Source organism: Amia ocellicauda, chromosome 10 (assembly GCF_036373705.1).
Source record: "Amia ocellicauda isolate fAmiCal2 chromosome 10, fAmiCal2.hap1, whole genome shotgun sequence".
NCBI lineage: Eukaryota > Metazoa > Chordata > Actinopteri > Amiiformes > Amiidae > Amia > Amia ocellicauda.
The window spans coordinates 10,121,386-10,143,069 of record NC_089859.1 but is presented as its reverse complement, the minus strand read 5'-3'; the positions used below and the strand labels follow the sequence as shown (position 1 = coordinate 10,143,069).

Genomic DNA, 21,684 nt, shown 5'->3' with positions numbered 1-21,684 from the left:
AAAAATACTCTGTAAAGTGATTTCTCCTAACATCTTCAATATTTAAGTTATACTTAAATACTAAACAAAGAAAAACACAATCTCAGTCACAATCCCAAGACAAAAACATAATCCTCACCTCTCCATCATTCTCATTTGAACTGGAACTTTTTCTTGAAGAGGTCTGGCACTTATACTATAACAGAAAATACATAAAACATTAACATTAAAGATTTAAATATTTTAAGTAGTTTCACACAACCATGGGAACTGACACCAGATTTTCACAACTTAATGCAACACACTCACTGTGAAAGGTGCTTTGAAAAGCAAAAATGCAATACTTTTATCTTATCTTCAATTAAACTAAATTACATTTTTGAAGAGGATCAAGGTACCTGAATATTAATCTACACACAACTATAATAAATATATAATTAAAAATAAAGTAATAATAGAAAAGGGTGGATTGAAAGTGTGAAAGCTTGAAAAACACAACTAATATTTACATCACTTTTCTTAAGACAACAAAAGTATATTGGGACATATTCCATATTTTCATTCCTCACAGATATCTTGTCAAAGCTGGGCATAACAATTCTCAATTGTAAATGCTCACCACTGTTAAACATTATAATATGATAAGCATTGGGAATGCGTTCAAGCATGTGCTTATGTACTTTTACTGTCAATGTAGAGTTGTTTTTATGCAAAACAGACATTTCACAAACACTATAAGGTATCTAAGAATTTCCATGAAATTCCACAAGGGCATCAACAGAATATAATGAAATATCTCTCAGAATGCCACACCGAACAACCCAGTTTTTTATATTATTCAAATGATGGATCAGGTAAAATTTAAAAACATAAAGTGCAGGAAATAAAGCACAAGCAATATCAAAGGGTACTCATGTTTACATCAGGCAGTTGGAATATAGGGATTAGTATTGTAAGATTTAAATATGTTGTACACAAATCAACAAAAGTTTGGCTTAACCACACTTCTCCATGAAAATAGCCTGTAATGTTTTGGGTTTTCCCTCCAAGGCTTCCTTCTTGACATGTTTCTTTTGTAAATCCTCAATGGGAGCTTATGACTATGGGGCACCAAATGTAAAACAGTGCACAATTTTTTTGAGTGTCTTTTATCACACATTTAACTTAAATCTTGTGATTTTTCCCACATTTAGTAAATATGTAAGCCATTTTTTCCACATTTATAAAGATTTTGTTCTTTTTAAATAAATACTTAAATAAATCTCTGTTTTTGAAAAATACGTTTTTATCGTTTGATAAAATATTTAACTAAATCCTAAATCTGAGTCACAAAATAAATATATAGCTTTTAAATAAATATTTAGTCTAAATCTAAATGTTAAATATACATCTAAATGTTAAATATAAATTTAAATGTTAATTGTGGAGTTTGCAAAATAAATATTTAGCTAACATGCAAATACAGCCCCGCCCCTCTGGTCAGGTCAGCCTCTCACAGCAGGGGGCGGTACTTCAGTAACCCGTGTAATGTGAGTTGTTTTGGTGCATCGTGGGGGCACCAAATTGTCTGATTGTGTTTTTGTGATGCGGTCAGTGGAGCTAGTGGTCACTGATCCACTGAGTGGACACTGGCTCCCAGTAAAAACTTAATTAAAAACATTCACCGAACTGCACATGCAGCAGAAGTGTCAGGGCAGGGTTATATACAATGAGCAGTTAATGGAGCAGTTGCCCAGGGTGTGTAGTATAAACTCACAGAGAAACATTTCCCCTTTGAGACACTGGTCCACAATCACACCAGCATATTGGATTTATAATAAATAACACACAGTCCTGGTCATCATTGGTCCACTCACTGAACCAGCACAATGTGAGAGTGGCCGGGTCATGCATGTAACCAGATGCATTGTTGGATACTCGTGTATAAAACACTCAATATAGGAAAGATCATGAGATTCAGACAAAGTTTAATTTAGAATGTCTCGTAAGATATGCATTTATGAAGTTTCAACATGTTTTTAATTTCTCTGAAGTTAATTTCATTACAGAAAAACTGGGCTTTGTGAGCTGTGCTTCCTAAGCACTGATGAAAGTTGCTTTTTCTCTTGAGCCTTTAAGACCTGATTTCACAAAAAAACTAAAAATAAGTCTGACTTTGTTTCCTTTCAAAGCAGTGTGTGGACAGGATCTCTCTTTTCTTAATAACAGAACAAATTATATATTGGACTCGTTGTCACTACACTTCAGCCACCACCATTCAAGGGAACATGCCCTGCCCCCACTGCTGTGAGAGGCTGGCCTGACCAGAGGGGCGTATTTGCATGCTAGGTAAATATTTATTTTGCAAACTCCACATTTAACATTTTTATTTATATTTAACTTTTACATTTAACATTTATATTTATATTTAGCATTTACATTTATATTTAGACTAAATACTTATTTCAAAGTTAAAATGTTTAGTTTGCAAATCCCATATTTAGGATTTAGCTAAATATTTAATCAAACAATAAATATTTATTTTTCAAAAACGCAGATTTGCATTTATTTAAGTATTTATTTAAAAAAACGAAATATTTATAAATGTGGAAAAAACCCCTACAAGATTTAAGTTAAATGTGTGGAAAAAGACACTCGAAAAAAGTGTGCACTGTTTTACATTTGGCGCCCCATATTTGACTTTGGGGTAAATAAAATAAGAGAACTTCACTGCTTTATGTCATCATTGTGTGAGTCATAGAGATCATCTGTGCCAAGAGAGATTAAGAATGTGTTTATTCAATACATTGCTTATGGTAACAAAAACTTGAAAACAACTTCCTTTTGTTTGTGAATTTTCTATCAAAATACCTGTGCATGCCACTCAATATAAATGAAAGTGTTGGCAGTACAATGTATACACCAAATGAGTTTGAATTTGTACAGTTTTCTCTAGGCTGAAAGTGTTCAGCAGGCTAGCAGATAATTGATAAGTAAGTATGAGGGTATAGTTTAATCAACAATATTTATTCAACTGCATGGACCATATAGTAATCTTCCAAATGTAGGGTGTACAGATTTCCACCTAAAACTACATTAAAAAAAAAAAAAAAGATATTAAAAAAGAGAACAGCAAAATAAATGGCTTTCATTATTATGTCAAAACTTCCACTGTGTGGTGCAGCTCTAAATTCGACGACGATGATAACAACATCATGTTCCACTGAGGAAGGGAAGCTTTGGCATCATCCCATAATATATTTCACATGATTGCAATGAATAATATACATCTTCATGACAAGGTTTAATTACAACCTTTCCACTCCTATGCAAAGAAACAATGACTATCTTTATACACCACAGACTGTTTCTTTAAACAAACTGCAATGTTATGATGTAAAAAAGTGTTCAATTCAATTCCAATGAATTCTTATCTCATCAGATTTTTTTTTCTTTCTTCCCTTCAGGCAGAAGTGAGATGAAAGAGCCCACACCCAAGGAATCACATACTTTACTAATGCACTGCAGAAACTTTTAGTGCACATAAAAGGAAGTATTTTTGTGATCTTAGATGTTTTGTTAATGTTTTTTTTTAATCTTAATACTTTGGATAGCAAAACAAATTAAGGTTTGCTCATCAGTTAATTATTGTCAGCTTAAATAACTTAAGCAGAAGTAGACTTCAGCTAAGAACCTCCTGAATGGATCACAGCCTTGTTCAATGCATAATTAGCCATCAATAACAATAACCTTTGCTCCATTGCACTTAAGGACTGTATAACCTTCCATGAGAGTTGTAATGACTCGAGTCACAATTTTTTATGACTTTACTCAAGTCACATTTTTTGATGACTTGACTCGAGTCAATGATTCCAAAAGACTCCACTCGAGTCCCTCCATCTGACTCGTCTTTACAATAAAAAATAAATCAAAACAAAATCAAAAATGCCCCTTCTCTACACGCAGTCATCTTGTCGCATAAACAGAACCAGCTTCTTCAGTGATTGGCAAGATCGCTGCTAAGGAAATGCTTTTCCAGCCTATAGCACAGCTCTGTGACCATAATGTCAGCAAGCACAAGGGTATTGCGCAGAATCTGCACAGATACTGTGAATTCATTGGAAAAATTGTTAGATTTTGCATAGACCTACAGAAATCTGCGGTACCAGAAAGCGACCTAATATGCAGGCGGGGAGAAGACGTCGGTGTAAGGTAGTGTTTAACAGTGCATTCAACAATATGGAGAGCCGCATGCTAAAAAATAATATCAACATTGAACAGTGTATGTGTGTGTGTGTGCGCATAATGTATCTGCCTAGTCTCGTCTTGTGTTTTCTAATATTCATTCAGAAGACACAACAGTACAGTAATGTTGTGGCAACACTGTGTGTTAGCAGGGAGGCCACCACCCTCCAACAACTGTGGCTAGAGCGTAAGCTACTACTACGGATGAACAAGAGTGACTCATGCCCACTTAGAACAATCGATGCCCCCGCTGCAAACATAAAATCCTGGATCATGGTCTCTACCAAGGAATAAATAATAATATGAATATGAATAATATTATTATTATTATTAATAAGACGCACATACTGATACACACATACAGTAACAGACACACGCCCACACACACATGCTGGCAGTCTAGTACATAAAAAAGTTAATGAGCAAGAAATTTGAGAGAAAAATGGAAACATGCATTCTATATTAATTACATCTACATGTACATTACAACCCTGTTTTATTTTTCTCTTTTGTCACCATATGGAATTAAATCCCACCAAATTTCCTTTCATGTGGTGTCTGAAAGAAAAACAGTGTAGTGAAACTTGTGAAAAAGTGAGAACATTTAATGCTACCTATTACTGTACATCCAACACAATTGAGCACAGATATTTGTATATTCAGTTAGGTCCATAAATATTTGGACAGTGACAATTTTCATAATTTTGGCTCTGTACACCACCACAATGGATTTGAGCCAGATAGGCGACTCGACTCGACAAATTCAGTAACTCCACTCGAGCTTGGCATGTCACTGACTGGACTTGAGTCTTTACTCCTAAATGACTCGACTCGAGACCCATTGACTTGGTTACAACTCTGCCTTCCATAACACAGAATTATACTTTTACCACAACAGGATATTTTGAAACTATTTATTATTCCATACCTCTGCTTCTGATTTCCTTTAATTATACACAAATCGTTAAATGTACAGACTGATGCAATACACCACTTGTAGTTCTATGGAACAGGTATGGCTTACAGAAACTGAACTCTCCACATGATAGGAGTAAGCCACTGACTAAACCTCTGTCTTGCAACTTATTATAGGGAAATTAATATGACATAAAATATTTCCATTGACTGGAAACTGATCTGTTGTAATTTTTTATACTCCAATCTCTTGGTATAGCATTTCCTGACATCAATGTAAATTAAAGCTTTTGTCATAAAAGGCTTTAGATCTAATGATAATTACTTTGTAATTGGAATTTGTAAAATGTATTATTTTGAATTGCTATGTTTTAGCTAAGTTGAATTTGTAATGATTGATGCCTTGTACTTCTCTGTATTTTTGCACTTATGTTGTAAGTCGCCCTGGATAAGGGCATCTGCCAATAAATATTTCCTGTAAAATAACAAACTTCAATGCCTGCTGTATCTCCCTTGTTTACATAACCTGTTCTTGCTTAATATTTAAAAACTGAATGTTGATATTCTTCCAAAAAGACAGGACATTATACTCATACATGCTTTAGATGGAAGGAATGTTATGAAATGTCACATAGAAATGCATGGTGGTCAAAGCCATAGTGCATGCAATACCTTTATATAATCTTTCCTTAAATATTTATTTCGCCTTCGGTCTTCACTCTGATACACTACTGGATGCACTTCAGGCCATTTTTGCTCTGAGTCTGTTTGGTCCTGCTTTTGGTTACCATCAAAAGACCCTGAGGGCTGCAAAACAACCAACAAACACCATCTCACAAGACTGAGCTACTGAGCCGCCAGTAGGAATAAAGCAACTCTTCTCATATGTACCTGTACAGAGTCACATTTCCTTCTCAGTCTCACTTTGTAATTCAAAGAATGTCTGTATTTACAGCAAAGGGTAATGGGTATTTCTTTATGTATTCTGTGTTCGAACACAGGGTGCTTTATGTGCCGAATACTTTCACAACAGTCAGAAGTATTTCAACAGGATCAATGAATCCACATAAAATTCCGTTAATACTATGTTTTTTGTATTGTAATCAAAACAATACAAAGTCAAACAAAAGACAATGCTTGTGAATGTGGAGGATATGTGAACAGATATGTTTTCTGTGTGAATGTAATGTGAATGAAATGATTTGGGGAAAAAATAAATAAATAAACCAAAAATAAATTAAAAGAATGACCTCTGAGAATGGGATGTCTTCATCAGTCAATTCAGGGTCCTTAAAAAGAAAAAAGGAAAGGAGAATTGATGATTTAAAAGTCATTCAGCTTTGTTAAGAAAATAAATACCTAAATAAATAAATTTAAAATAGATATCCAAAACGCCTTATATTTCAAGGCAATTGTAGTTATCTTTCAAGTCAAGAATACTAGCCAAAGAGGGATGGGACATTGCACGAAACTAAGGAGGAAACTTAATTTCCAGGTTATTTATTTGCAGCAGAAAATGAAATGCTACAGCCAGGGATCTTGCTTCCCAATATTCTCTCAAGGCTCTGGGACAATTGGGTAGCTAAACCTGGCACCTTCCACTTCGCACATCTTGAGCAACAACATTTACTATCTCCAGTGCTAGTAGTGTGATTCTCTGGCCTCGGTTTTGCTGTTACTGCCTCACTCGCTGCTGTGCGGTGCATGCTGGTGCAGCTTTGTGCAGAATGGTGTATTTGCCAATCTGGTGCACACGTTATAACCTGGTACAAAACTGTGAAAAACTCCATCTGCTGTGTCAGATAATCGGTGCTTTTAGTGCAGTATTGTTGCATTTTGGTGGTCGACAAGTGGCCTTCCACCTCTGTTCTTGATATATACCTGTCTGTGCATCCTGGTACTACTGGCCTCTGATGTCACTACGGCCTACAGGCAGTTTTGATGGAAGATTCGTTCATGAGTTCAATGGTAATGTGCAATGTCCCATCCTCCTTTGGGAAATATTCTCTTTTCAGTTAACCGGGTTTCATTCAGAACCTAAGATTATTTACAAGGACTGCTTTAAGACTAGTGTTCAGTAATGTAAGGGTCTTCCATTCTTTAAAGAATATGTCAGTGTTTTGAGGAGTAAATGAAAAATTAAATGTGACAGAAACTATAAAATCATATTAAACTCACACAATTCTGCACTAATTGTAATAAGAAATTCAGATGAAGGTTTGCATACAGAAGTTTGTTAGTGTGGTCTCCCTCTAATGGTCTGCAATTTGTCTGGGAAGTGAGAGTATATGCCTTGACATGCTCTTGGACAAAGCACTTGGAAAGACAGTATCATTTTATAATAATTTGTTTGTGTAGTAGATCTGAATTTTGGCTTGGAATATTTCTCATAAATATTCTGCCAAAATCAGAAGCATCTAAGCCTTTCCTGGAGGAAATGTTCAATTGGGGTGCTTTATCTGAATATTAAAGGTAATGACTCATGGGGAACAAGTAGTCATGGTTATGTGAGAGAAAAAAAAGTTGGAATGGGAAAAGCATGAAAGTAAACCTGTTGTGGACATAAGGTAAAATATGTATGATCACAACAAATATAAAAGGTTTTGAAACATTAAAAAACAAAACAAGCAGTTGTATGTGTGTGTTTTTCTTTTATCTGGTTACAATTATGCAGCTACCTTTTAATAAGTAACTAAATAGATCTAACATTATTTTGTAGAAAGCACAAATAACAACTAAATATAACGTACCTGTCCACTGAATGCAGATATGGCTGTACTTCCCTCCTCTAATGATGCACTTAATACACAAAGAAAAACATATAAATACATACATACATAGTCATTAGTGTCATTATAAAAGATACATCTAATTAAAAAAAAATAAACAGTAATTACATCAGTTATGTTAGCTTTACATACTTTCACTTTGTTGCAGTGAAATACAGGTAACTTGTAAGTGTATAATTAAAGAATGAGATATTTGCTGGAAACATTCCAAGTGCTTTCCTCAGAAATACACCCTATGAATTGAATTATCAGTTCCAGGAAATCAAGAGTTTATAACCACAGACCAAACACAAGAATCACCATTTTATCAATGGATATATCCTTAGATACCTAAGGATATACCTTAATAGGAATTAAATATGCCTTTGACTATTCAACACCCAATTAATACACAAATGGATGCATCTAAAAATCCCCAAAGTTTCAATGGCCTTTAAATTTACCTTCTGATGGATTGTGATGGTGACCTTTGCTTGCTGCTTGGGCTGCTTCCAGATTGACTGAGAAATCTAAAATGCAACAAATCAACAAATAATCAATCTAAACTTAGTTTCCAAATAACGTTGTCGACATTATGCATCCCCACAAATCAAATTTTAAAAGTGGTTGGATTTGATTTGTATTACTAATGTGATTTTGCCCCTTAGAAAAGTTGAGTTTACAAAACATATTCCTCCAACAAACCCTTACATTCACAGCGAAGAATTTTAAAACACTATGAAAAAGTCAGCTTCATGTGCCAAATGCATAATCAATTGCTGATAAATACCTTTGATGTCTCAAATTGGCAAACAGTAAGATACATGCACGTATAGAATAGTTTTTTTCTCCAGAAGTGTTAAAGACAAAGCAATTAACATTATAAGGACTTAAATATAAATTGTATAAGAACAAAATGGATCATACCATCTCATATCAGGGCAAAAGCTAGGATTGGGAACATTTTCTGGAACATTGAATAACATACCAGCTAAGCTTTGGCATACAATCCTGTAATTATGGTGGATATACCAAAGGTACAGGCACTGCATGTGGCATGATGAGGAACTAACTTTCTGTTGACTTTCTGATTTACAAAATAATGCTCCTAAGCTTTTGGGAAAAATGGTCATGAGGGCTTGGATAGCTTGTTTCGGGTTAGTATTTGTTAGTTTTTAAATTCTGTGCTTAACCACCCAGAACAAATGGACTGAACTTCAGCAGGCATGCTTAGTGTATTGCAGGAGTATTACAAACTGTGCATATATTTCCACAACATTTTATTATGCCTGAGTTATGTAATTTGTCATACAAGAGCCTCCAAAACAAAAACAGACACAAATTGTCTGGTATAGAAGGACTTCAATGGAAATCTGTATAAATTTGCAACACAACAACACTGGAAGCAGACCCCCCCAATACGACAGAGTCACCAACCCCCCCTCCCCACACACACCCTTCTCCCTTGTACTCTGAGCACCATCAGCAAACATCATATACCTGTGTGCTCGTCCTGCGGCCCTCCGGCGGTGGATAAGGCTCTCACTGAATGTAGCTCTACAAATTAAGGACCTCCGTCTGTTTTCATATGTCAAGTCAACCAATCAAACCCAAGAATGGAAAAGAACGAGGTAATGTAAAGAAGAAAAAGAAAAGTTTGACATTGATGAGGAAAGGACAGGAGGTTGTTAGTACAGAGAAAGAAGGGGAATCATTAAGAATCAGAAAGATCAGTTAGTGTCCTATCAATGAATTGCCATGGCAGGAGCGCAAAATTAATCCTAATGACAGGAGTGAAAGGCCATGTACCAGATGCAAAGTTGGGAAAGTGGTAATACAGAAGTCTCTAGCAAAACAATATAAAAAAAATAAATAATAATATTATATTATTATATTACATACATACACACACACACCCACCATTAATATATATATATACCCCTGAGATTTTCAGTCAGGGGTTGAATGACCATGTTGAGGTGAGATGATCATCTTTGTAACTTGTAACAAACCATTCCAGCAAATATTTAAAAAGCCTTATGCAGAACTAAGCACAGCATCCGAGGCATTTTAAATAATTATATTTTAGAGCTGGTAAAGGTCAATAGACCATCACAATTTGAACTGAACGGCTCAGCTGACACTAACACGGTTTGGACTCTACCTGTTTTGCTGTTCCTGCTGCAGTAATTGAACAGCGATTTTCCGAAGATCGATTACTTCCTTTAACTCATCCTCTTCTTCCTCGGCAATCTGCTGTTCTTTCTCGGAGCTGCAACACATGAACACAAGGATGCTGGGGGATTTATTCAACGTGTTAGGAAGCAGAGTGCCAACGTAGATCTATATTAACCTATGATGTTTCCCTACCCTGACTCCTCTGTCCAGCTCTCCTCCTTCTCCGTGGGTTGCGGTTTATTCAGAACCCTCTCCAGCTCCTGGAGTATGAAGCAAAAAAACAAGTATGATACAATTGTGTTTAAAAATATCTCATACCAATTCCCCCATTAAAATGTCTGAATGAAAGGAAAGCACTTCATTGTGTTTCAAATTGTATGCATGGAAGGGGTACCATTATTTTTAAATTGATGTATTAGTTACAGTTTACATATTTCTGCTTTCCAATACTCCTCTTTTCCTCTTTCACTGCTAGCAGTTAGCTGCCAAAGCCATTGTTTTGTACTCAGTAATAAACCAATGCAGACATTATGCATCTAACTTAATTAAAAACTTAAATAACCGTGAAAATATATAATCATAAATCAAGGAATAATAGTTTATTTCCTGTAAAAAAAAAACAACCTGTGACATGTACTTTGAACAGAAAGTGTTATCTCAGTCTAACTTTTTACCTGACCCCACCCCTAACCATGACCACCTACAGCAGAGAGGAACTTCTGTTGGGGTTAGGGAGTTGACTTATCTTTTCAAGGGAAAGCATTCACTCATATTTTTGGCATGTGAAATACCTTCATACAGGACACATAAGGTGCACTGAGCTGAACATCTCCTGCTTCAGAGAGTGGCGTATCCTCCTCTGTGTTGGGGTCAATGTAGTCATATGGCTCCTGATCTAAGAAGGTACAGAAAAAGGTTCACGCCTCAGAAATGGTTGTTTCTCATGAACCCCTTTTTTAGGACACTGTTACTCAAACTCTGGACCGTCGGCCATTTCTGGCCCACACACCAATTTTATCTGGCCCACCAATCAGTGTTCTTAAAAAAAATATGAATTATTATTGTGAAAACAAAAGTTGCAGATTAACTTTTTTCATTAAATGGTTCTTAAAATATAAATTTACTAAAACAGCAACTTTTCTGTAGTTGTGTACTATGTGGCTGCATTAAAAATGGATTTCCGATTTGCTCTCACACCTGCTTCAGACTGCCTGCTTGGCATACTTCACGATCCAGTCATGTGAACAGTTGCTGTCTCTTTACCTAGCAATGGCGAGTTGCAGCAAATGCCAAAAGACTGACAGCGAAAACAGGCAATTAAATTCAAACTGGACGGATGAGTTTGCTTTTATTTTATCTCATGTCAAAGCTGACCCACTGGTTTGATTTGCAAATCTACTATTTCAGTAATCAAGGTTGCTAATATCAGGCGCCACTACAAGTCTAGGCGTGCCTTACACAGCGTTTTCCCGCTTGGTAGCACAGCCAGAAGAGAAAATATTGCAGTTTTGAAAGGTTCTTATCTGGCTTCCACAACCACCCTGACAGCTGCAGCAATTGCTCAAGAAAAGGCCACTGCTGCTTCACTTTGTGTGACTTGGGAGCAAGATAAAAAAGGCAAGCCATTTGTGGATGTTGAATAAGTCAAACAGTGCACTTTGGGAATGGAAGAGGAACTTTTGCTGTGGAAATAAACAGAGATGAGATTACTCACCGTGTTGAAATTTTGTATGTGGACTGTTTTTTGTCTTTTCTTTCAGATCTAAAATCAGTGGATTATCGAGGGATAATACCGATACTGCATAATTGTCTGTGTTCGTGAAATACTTTGATGGTAGTGCTTTCAAAGAGGAGTTGCTGTGCCTTTTGCACCTAATGACTAACACAAACGGTGAGGTGTTTTTTGACATTACAAGCCACCTAAACAAACTAAATCTGCAACTGCAGGGGGTTAGCAAAAGTGTTGGGGACTTACTGGAAAGAGTGCATTCCACATTCCAAGTTACACTTTCCCACTTTGTGTGATGTCTCTATAACTGAACCTGCACTGACAACAATGGAAGCACTGCTTAGCGGTCTGATGGACAATTTCAAAACATGGTTTGACAAATCAAAATGCTGAGCAAAGTGCTTTCATTTGTCTCACCGGGACATGCCCGAACGAAGCCTGGGCTGTGCTACCTAGAATTGATGAGGCCACCTTCAGCTACAGAGCAATTATGTTACCATTGATTTTGTGCTCTGTGACAATAAAACAGACACATAAGAAAATGAAATCAGCTACCATTACCATCTAATTTCAACAACCAACCCCTGTCCCCCTGTACTTCTTTTCAAAAGTGGCCCTCAGGTTCTGCAGTTTGAGTAATTAGTGTTTAGGATCTCAAGACCCCTAGAAATGGCAGGATATTATTTTTCTACGAAAACACCACTACCAATGACTACTGCAATGTATTAAATAAGAACACCGATGAAAATGGCACATGGATTATGTACAGCAATACCTCAGATAAAGAATCCAACAGGAATTAAGCTTCCTTATTAAAAAAAAAATGGATGCAGAGGGGGGTTATTTTCCCCATGGAAAAATAAAGGGAAAAAAAAACAATATAAATAGAGTAAAATTTGAACAATGCACTTGCGCTGTAAATGGAATGAAGTAGATTACATTATCAGCAGCGAATCAGTGAGGACTTCCAAGAGTCTTCCTCAACTGGTTCAATCAGCAGTATGCTTCGTCAGGCTCCCCTCTCTCATGAGTAGGGTATAGCTGCAAACCCAGAGACATTGGAATGTGTGAGGAGTAACTGTCAATCATTTTTTATGCAGCCAAACACTTTGCAGGAAATGCATGTCAATCACTTTTTATGCAGCCAATCACCTTTTTAATTTATTTAATTTTACTGTTACTTTTGATTATAATGAAATATTATATACAGTTACAGATGCACATGATACCACACTTGCTATTTTTTTATTTAAATAAACAACAACATTAGCCTTGGTAATACTACAAGGACCTACACTTGTAGCTCTGTTCAGTGTACTTCTACTCTAATCGTTTAAGACCAGGTCAATATGCTCATCAAAATATAATGTCACATCATTTTGTTTGTCCTATCACAAGCGTTGCCTAAAGCTAACTTCCATTGCTTTAAAAAATGTTAATGTAGTGAATGATTGTAAAAATAATATAATAAAGTTATAAAACCCGTCCAATTGTAAAAATATCATGCTGCTTTTAAGCAGTTGCCTCTCCTGATTAATGACCTCAAAACTACTAGCTATCCATTTACTAACATCAACGCAATTCTTAGAAAGAAACATACCAGGACACCATTCCTCGTAGCTGCTAACTAGACAGATAACTTTCAGGATAACTTGACAGAAGTCTGGCATTTTCCATTCCTCAAAGCAAGTTAAAAGACCAACTGAGTAAATTACCATGGGAGATTTACCATAGCCTGATTTAAATTGGATTAACTGAATCCGGCTCATTAGCCTGAATTACTTAAACCAGGTAGGAGGAATGGGGCCCTGTGCATATTTGTTTCCTCCCTCTTTTTAGTTTTTTCTCATGCCTTTTGCATATGAGAAAGGCGATTGGCTGCATAAAAAATTACTGACAAGTGTCTTCTGCAAGTGAGTGGCGCATAAAAAGTGATTGACAAACTTTTCCTACAAAATTATTGACAGTTACTCCTCACACATTCCAATGTCTCCAGGGCTCCAGCAATACATAACTTGTCTCTCATTGCTCAAGCTCCTCATAATGAAATGTTTCATTGCATTCCTGGTAGTGATACAGTAATTTTAGTACCCCCGCTATACCATCCTGACGACCATCAAACACCAGTTGTCTTACTTACTTAACAAAAGTGCATCGTAAATCCATCTATTTGGAATCGAAAATGCAGATTGCAAGGTCCAAAGAGAAGTGGCTTGTGAAGTCTTCTGTGCAGCAATCTACCTCACGCCTAGTGCATTCTTAATGTTTTCAGATGCATTCTATTCTCCTATGTTACTGGCTCTGGAAATCACATTTCTGATAAGAAAGCAACATGATGGAAAACATCGACTTTCGTTAACTAAAGTATTACTGGGCTGGACATGAAGGCTTAATTAGGGCTGTGTGTATCTGGAACAAACTTCCAAACCACATTTTTGAATGCATCTTCCAGAGATCTTTCAAGCAAGGACTCAACCAAATTCTTGGACCAATAAACAAGTGAAGGCCAAGCGTGCAAAGATGAGTTTCAGATAGAATAGCTTTATCTTTCAAAATCAATATTTGGATCTATGCTGACATGCAAGATTTTTTGTTGTTTTTTGTTGTGGTCACTGCCCCTGGGATGAGTGATGTATGTTCCAGTGAAAAAGGAGAATGGCACCCATGCCAAGAAATACCTAGCAACATTTAATGCAATTCCAAAGAAGTACAGCTGAATAAACAAGCGGTAAACTCCAACAACATGTACCTTTGCTCAAGTCCAGTTTAATCGAGTGACTGTCCGCTTTCACCTGCTCCCGGGCTGTTTCTGACACCTGAGAGTGAAGGCTGATAGTGTCATCATCTGAGGGCTGAAAGAAAGAAACAAAATCAGAGTAACACCACCTTAGCTCCCCTCATCCTCCCTCTTCCATACAAATGATTTATATTAATACAAATAAATAATTTCAATGAATAAATAAAACGCCCACAATGGGAGACCTCAAGTGCTCAGGTGCAACCAAAACATGACGAACAGGACTAGGATTGGACACTATGCTCAATACCATATTGCTAGCCTTACTCTGATTTTGAAATAAACAGTAACCCGCACAACACTCTCTGTAAGCTGTACAAATGATAAACTGCATCACACACATAGTTAAGTGTATGAAGTCTCACCACCCACTGAAAAAGTATACCCAGTACATATTGTTTTCACCATACATTTTGGCTGTGCTGCAATGCAAGTTTAAACTCGTCTGTAATCAGTTTAATCTCAACAGGTGTACAAATAACATTAACATTCTGTATTTTCCAATAAAAACAAGTTCTTGTCAAACTGCAGTCGAGTATTTTTCTTTCACTGTGTCAAGTCCTCACGAGTATGTGCAAAACAGAGCAAAGGATTTTAGATGGCTTTGAAGGTAAAGCTTAGGTTATCTGTCCTTCTATCTCTCTTTTTAAAACACACCTCTACAGACTTAGTCATTTGTGTTAGTAATGCACTTGTATTTGCTCTTCCAACATCAATTACCCTTTCCATTACTCATGCAAAAAACTTTGCAGAGTTTAGTCTTTGCTGCAGTAAACTTAATATACGGTGATAAAGCCTTAAGAGTCTTTTGAGAAAAAACTGTTGTGTTTTCATGTGTGGGAAGAAGCACAAGTTTATAAATAAATAAATAAATACACAAACAAACAAACAAATAAATAAAGAATTACAGCTGTGTACCTCTGTTGTAGAAAGCCGTTTGTCCCCATTGTCACTGCCAATGCCAGAGTCAGGTCCATGGTTTTTATTTGGGTAGAAATCCTCCATGCTAGAAAGGACAAGGGAGGAAAATATGATAGAGTAATATGATATGAAAAAAAAAACAAGAATTTTTACTGCATTTACTTAAAAGCAGCATTGTATTGTATGAGCCTTATCAGCACTAAAATCCTTAAGTGAAACAAGATTTCACTGACTGATTAGTATAGTCTTAGTCCATGAGACCAGGTGCATAAGCGTTTGGGCATTATGTCAGGATGTTTTTTTTTTAATGTTAACACTCTGCTTTTAATTTAATGTCACATTAACAGACAAACACACGCACACACACTGAAATATAATTACTGTAGTTGATCAAATCTATGGGTGTTGGCTGTGGTGTGTGGGAATTCACACTGTTTTTTAAATGGATGTCTACACTGTTTGGTAGGAACATGCTGAATTGAATATGTTCACTACAGCATTAATATTTGGTCAGATCTTATTTCTTATTATTACCCTTCTGTTGGGGCCACAACATTATGTCTACAACTTATTGAAGAAGTGTAACCATGTCATTTTCCTTGTATCCCCATTTAGAAATAAACTCTAAAATCTGTACACCATTGACTAGGTCCAGATAGAGACAGATCAACTGTCAAATTATGTTATTTCAAACTTGTGAGCAGAACACAAGGAGAAGAGCAGGGAGCGGTGTGAACTGTAGTATAATGGTGTATTTTAAGAAAAGAATGGACAGCATACCTGTCTGTGAGGGGCTGAGGGAGGTTGCGTTTTCCTAATGATGGAAGGTCCAGGGAGTCGGGTTTCTTGTCCATTCGGCAGGCCTGGATGTTCAGGTATTTAAATATATGCACTTTACCCTTTAAGCAAATCTATAAGGAAACAAATGAATGGTCAAATACTTACATCAAGGCAGCACACTAGGTGTACAAAATAAGGCATGTCAATTCCACAAAAGGTTTCTATTAGAGATGCACCGATAAGAAAATGATTGGCCAATAACCATAGCAGATGTTCATATAAAATAATTGGCCGATGCGGATACCGATGTGTTGACATTTACCCTGTCATAAATTAAATAAAAATGTTGCTTCTGATGAGGCTTCTAAATTCGGCTCATATTAATTATACAAGTTATTATTCCATATATTTGAATAAGAAAATACTTATACACCCCATTCAGACAGGATAAAAGGCCACCAATTTGACATATGGTGTATTTTTTAGAAATGAAAGGAATGCGGTACCAGCGTTGGTGGCATTAATTAATGAATACTGTGGTAACATTTTCAATAAGAACACATGATCTGTGAGTTCTTTACAGAGTGTGTTTAATAACGTACAATACAGGAACGCAGTAGGATAATATGCACGTCAATGCACAGGCTTCATGCATTATGCGTATGTTATCTGAAATGAGCGGGGAAGGAACATTTATATATTTCAGACAGACGAGTTTCAGACAGCCAAAAGAACGAATTTTTAAACATTTACTTTTAAAAATCCGTTTATTAACACCGTCTGCATTTTAAAGATTAAAAACGTCAATGAAAGAAGTGTGTTTCATTTTAAAATCAAAGACAGAAAACTTATTTCCCTCATTAACATGCAAATCAATTTATAACTTTTTTGAAATGCGTTTTTCTGGATTTTGTTGTTGTTATTCTGTCTCTCACTGTTAAAATACACCTACCATTAAAATTATAGACTGATCATTTCTTTGTCAGTGGGCAAACGTACAAAATCAGCAGGGGATCAAATACTTTTTTCCCTCACTGTACAACAAAGCAGCCTGGCACCATTATGTGTCATTGACATGTCACTGGAGAATAAATCGTTAGCCTATTATATAGATTAGGTAAGCATGATGCCTTTACAGACACCACAATCGGTCGCAAGTAATCGGCCATTTTAAAGTAGTCGGCCGATACCAATTACATTCTTTGCCTATAATCTGCCAATACCGATTGCTGGCTGATTAACATCCCCAGTTTCTATTGATTAATCTTGATGAGATAATTCTTAAAAGTTTGATAGGATTTTATTGATAGTTTTTTTTTTTAATTAATGTACGGTCTAAATGTAAAGCAACCTTAATTCCCCGGATGTTATACTACTTTGTTGCATATCTGAAATGTACTCTGAAAAGCATCAGTATTATTCTTGGACCTTGTGAATTCCCAAAATATGTATTTTGAAAATAGTGGTTTCTAAAAATAAAACAGTGGTTTACACTTTACAGGATACAAGTCTGCACAATTATAGGAAATTCTTTTGTGGACTAACTGTAAGCATGTAGGAACATCCAGTCCTCTAGGTGGCAGTGGTGTCTCATTTCATAAAGTTTCTCTGAGGTTTTTATAATATAATAAAACAAAATTAAAATCTACTGTTGTCAGCTACTATAGTACTGCTAGACTACTTCTATCCAGTGCATTTAAAATTGTGTATGGGAAGCACATTATTAGTACTTAAGTGTAGTACAAGGCATTTTATTAAACAATTATTCTACCCACCTGTGCTGGGGGAGATTGCATTGGGTTGTTGTCCAGTATAATAAGCTGAAGATGTCTTAATTTCCTGTAGTTTATAGGGATCTCTGTGATCTTATTGCAAGAGAAGTCTAGCCTGACAAGAGGAAGGTCAGCCAACTCTGGAAGGAATAGGGAAAAACGGTCAGTTGGAGATGGTTTTGCTTCTGCTGTGAATCTTCAGCAAAAGGTGAATAAAGAAAAACAACAATATCTAACTCACCTTCCGGCAGAACCTGCAAGCAATTTCTCCTGATATTGAGCTCTCGCAAAGCATGGAGTTTGCCCATCTGAGAGGGGAGCACCTGAATCTCATTGCAGCTTACATCCTGCATGGGAAACAAACACCAAAACCATTAATCTCCACCACTTCAGTACACACACTTTGGCCAAACAAGAGAAGACTGGAGTGCAAGTTCTTTACAAACACATCTTGTGAAAATTATATTCCAATATCTGTATTGCTGGAATCTGTAGGTATTTCAGAGGGACAATTAGTTGAGGATGTACATAACCATCTCAGTTGTTATCTATAGTGGTACTCACTGGGAATGGTAAAATATGAGACAACAGAGAGGTGACTCACCAATTCCATTAGATCTTTTGACTTCCCAATTTCCTCCGGTATGGACACCAACTTGTTATTACTTACTACTAGCACTTTCAGTGGGAGGTCAAACAAATATTTTGGCAAGGTGGACAGAAGGTTTCGACTGCAAAAAAGAAAATTAAAAATAGGTGGGGGGTTAATGAAGATGCTTTGGATTCACAGAAGTTGAGGAGACCTAGCCATAGGGCAGCAAGACACAAAACGCTCACTTAGAAAACTCAAGAATCAATTTGCGTTGGAGATAAATGACTGGGCAAGATTTCTTTCTGTAAAAGTTGTGTTATACTGGAAAAATAATACTTACAGAAGTATATAAACCATTTTGTGTATGGTTGCAGATCGTTGGTGACTAGAATACTATGTAGATTCTGCAAAATGCAAAGACAAATGTACTCAGATGCTCCTGATCCCATTCAATGGGCTACAAAAAAGAACAGTCTTGACACTTTTTGCCATAATTGTTAAGGCAGATAGCCTAAGTGGCAAGAGAATCCATGACCACAAGCTCTGTCTCTGGAAATAATACATTTCCCAATTGTGAACTTTAAACTGTTTTCTTGATGTAAGTGCCTGTTACAATAAGGGTTTAATGGCCTGACATACATGTTCTTTACTATGGCTACTGATAAACAATGTCATCGAAAAATCCAATGACTGCAAAACTGTGAAAATGTTACCAGAGAGTTCGTAATTGAAGAAGCTAAGCAATTCTGTATCAGATTTCAAATGCTCTCTATTAGTATCACACAAATAAAATATGCAATTTGAAACTTATGGATGTCAACAGTCAATCCCCACAGAGTCACTCTGAAATATATGAAATAAAATCAAACTTTAAATGACGGTAAACAGTTTTATTCACTGCAAGTCTGGAAAACATTTAATTTGATGTATATGCATACAATTAATAAATAATGTATATTTATTTTTATGAGAAATATTCCAGCCTGACCTACACTGCAGATCTCTTAGTGAACTGTCACGAGACATCACAGTACATAACCCTCAAAATGCAATGTTTCGTGCCAGAAAACCTAATGTAATTCTTTATTCCATAATTAACTGCTATATCCCTAAATGTGAGCTGTCAAAATTGCAGAATTAGAGATCCCACTGGAAGAACGATTTGACGTTTCTTGGCACTTGTCTTTTTTGGTAAAGGAAGACCTAGAAGTCTAGTCAATTGCCCAGAAGTGTCACCTATGACATTTACATAATAACAGAAGTGACAAGAATTAAATGTGCACATTTAAACACAGTGGTCACTGATATTCTACAGAGATGTGGGAGTGATGGTGAAGTCTGACCTTGAAAGGGAAAAATATGAAAAGTTCCCTTTGTTATAAAAATATATTCTTTTCATACAGTTTATCTGCTTGAAGGAGGAGAGATGACACTAAAGCTTAAAGCCAAATGGAGTTTGTCAGGCTAGGTGTCAAGGACAAACTGCAGGAATGGTAAAAGGGTCCCCTGCCAAATACAAATCTTTGTGATGTTTTGTGTAACGTCTGAATGCTATGTAAGGTGGTACTTCAAGCTTCCAATACCACTGATACATTACAAAGATTGATGGCATAGGCTTACAGAAGCTGTGCACACATAGTGGTGAAAGAGGCTTAATATTACTCTAGAAACAACCTAAATGTAACAGTAAGATCACACCTACCTTCACTTGTATCTGTAGTTAACCATTCCCTTAATCTGATCTACCTGCTCCAGTTTACTGTGACCCTTAAACCTACCCAAGGCAAACACTACAGTATATACAGCATTAGGACTAGGGTTATGGTTTCAAATTAAGAAATGTAACCATTAGAGTCTGGACTAAGTGCGGCAATATAAATTCCCTGTGTGTTCAGGGTATAGATGGGTATAGGCATTTCTTGTGGCTTTCAATTCTTGATTGTCTTTCAATCGGTCTATTCTGTTACTAAATGTTAACTTGACACTTGGAAACATCCCTCTTTCCAATTCATTGTGGGATATTAATTTAAAGTGAGTGTACACAGGGTGTAGGAGGATGACTTTTCTGAAAAGGGATTTCATTCAATTCCTTCTCAACTATTGTTTTCTGAGGACAGTTTATTATCCTCCAATAGAAAATATTAGCCTCACTCTATGGTTTCTGACCATGTAAAAGTGTACTCTTAGGGGTAATTCTAATGTTTCAGCATTTTCAGAATTCAACCTGGAGCAGACTTATTTCAAAAGCTCAAAGCTTGTTTTTTTCCATCGTATTTTTAGCTCAACTGTCAACATTAAGGGACTGATGCATTTTTTAAAGCTTTTTATGCCCGTTCAAGTGAACATTTGTAAATGTGATTGGATGTTCAACGCAGAACGATGGTCTATCAGATATATGGACAGGGAGACAGATAAAGATCAGCAGGAAGATGGTCAGCAAGGCAGATGTAGTTATCATTTATCCTTTAACAACTTTTACACTAAAAAATGTGCAAAGGATTTTCAAAAGCCTCTACTTTCACGTGTGCAGTGACACTCTGCCTGCATGATTTCCAACACTTCTCTGAACATCACTTTTCTTGCACCTACAGGAGGGCCACTCACCTGATGTTCAAGTACGTTAACATCTGGAGGTTTATGATCGCTTCAGGGATGCACTTGATGCAGTTGTGGTACAAGTTTAAAGATTCCAGCGGCGCAAAGAGACACACATCTGGAGGAATTTCGGTAAATCTGTTCTTTGAGAGATCTGTAATAGAAAAAGAGGAAAAATCAGTGCTATATTGAGCAGCATAATATTTGTATTAGAGGCATGCTAAAGTATCAGTAAGACTCAAGTGATAAATTGATTGATTGAAAGAGGATTCTTGTTATAAAGAATATAAAGTGCATGATCCCTCTTAAGCTCCTATTAACATCAAACCTATGTAACTGGCCATCCTCTTATTACTAGCACATACCATGCCACTTACAAACTTTCAAATATTAAATCTGAGACCAGGTTAATAAAGTCAAGAGTATCTGAGGGC

General features: G+C 36.3%; 1 protein-coding gene across 3 annotated transcripts in view; it reads right to left on the bottom strand.

Annotated features, from left to right (window-relative positions):
- Positions 1-21,684, bottom strand: part of lrch2 (leucine-rich repeats and calponin homology (CH) domain containing 2) — a 57,311-nt gene that overhangs the window by 8,020 nt on the left and 27,607 nt on the right. Inside the window, exons 2-16 of one of the 3 annotated variants that reach the window (XM_066714945.1) lie at positions 21,260-21,404; positions 18,668-18,794; positions 18,305-18,410; positions 18,067-18,203; positions 16,292-16,422; positions 15,509-15,596; positions 14,543-14,645; positions 10,856-10,959; positions 10,257-10,324; positions 10,051-10,158; positions 9,387-9,464; positions 8,351-8,416; positions 7,869-7,917; positions 6,369-6,407; positions 119-175 (exon numbers count right to left, since the gene is read on the bottom strand). In XM_066714945.1, the coding sequence (XP_066571042.1) occupies positions 119-175; positions 6,369-6,407; positions 7,869-7,917; positions 8,351-8,416; positions 9,387-9,464; positions 10,051-10,158; positions 10,257-10,324; positions 10,856-10,959; positions 14,543-14,645; positions 15,509-15,596; positions 16,292-16,422; positions 18,067-18,203; positions 18,305-18,410; positions 18,668-18,794; positions 21,260-21,404 (1,406 nt within the window). Of the gene's footprint in view, positions 1-118; positions 176-5,338; positions 5,926-6,368; positions 6,408-7,868; positions 7,918-8,350; positions 8,417-9,386; positions 9,465-10,050; positions 10,159-10,256; positions 10,325-10,855; positions 10,960-14,542; positions 14,646-15,508; positions 15,597-16,291; positions 16,423-18,066; positions 18,204-18,304; positions 18,411-18,667; positions 18,795-21,259; positions 21,405-21,684 lie in introns of those variants that run through there. The other 2 variants (XM_066714947.1, XM_066714946.1) reach the window with 2 other exon arrangements.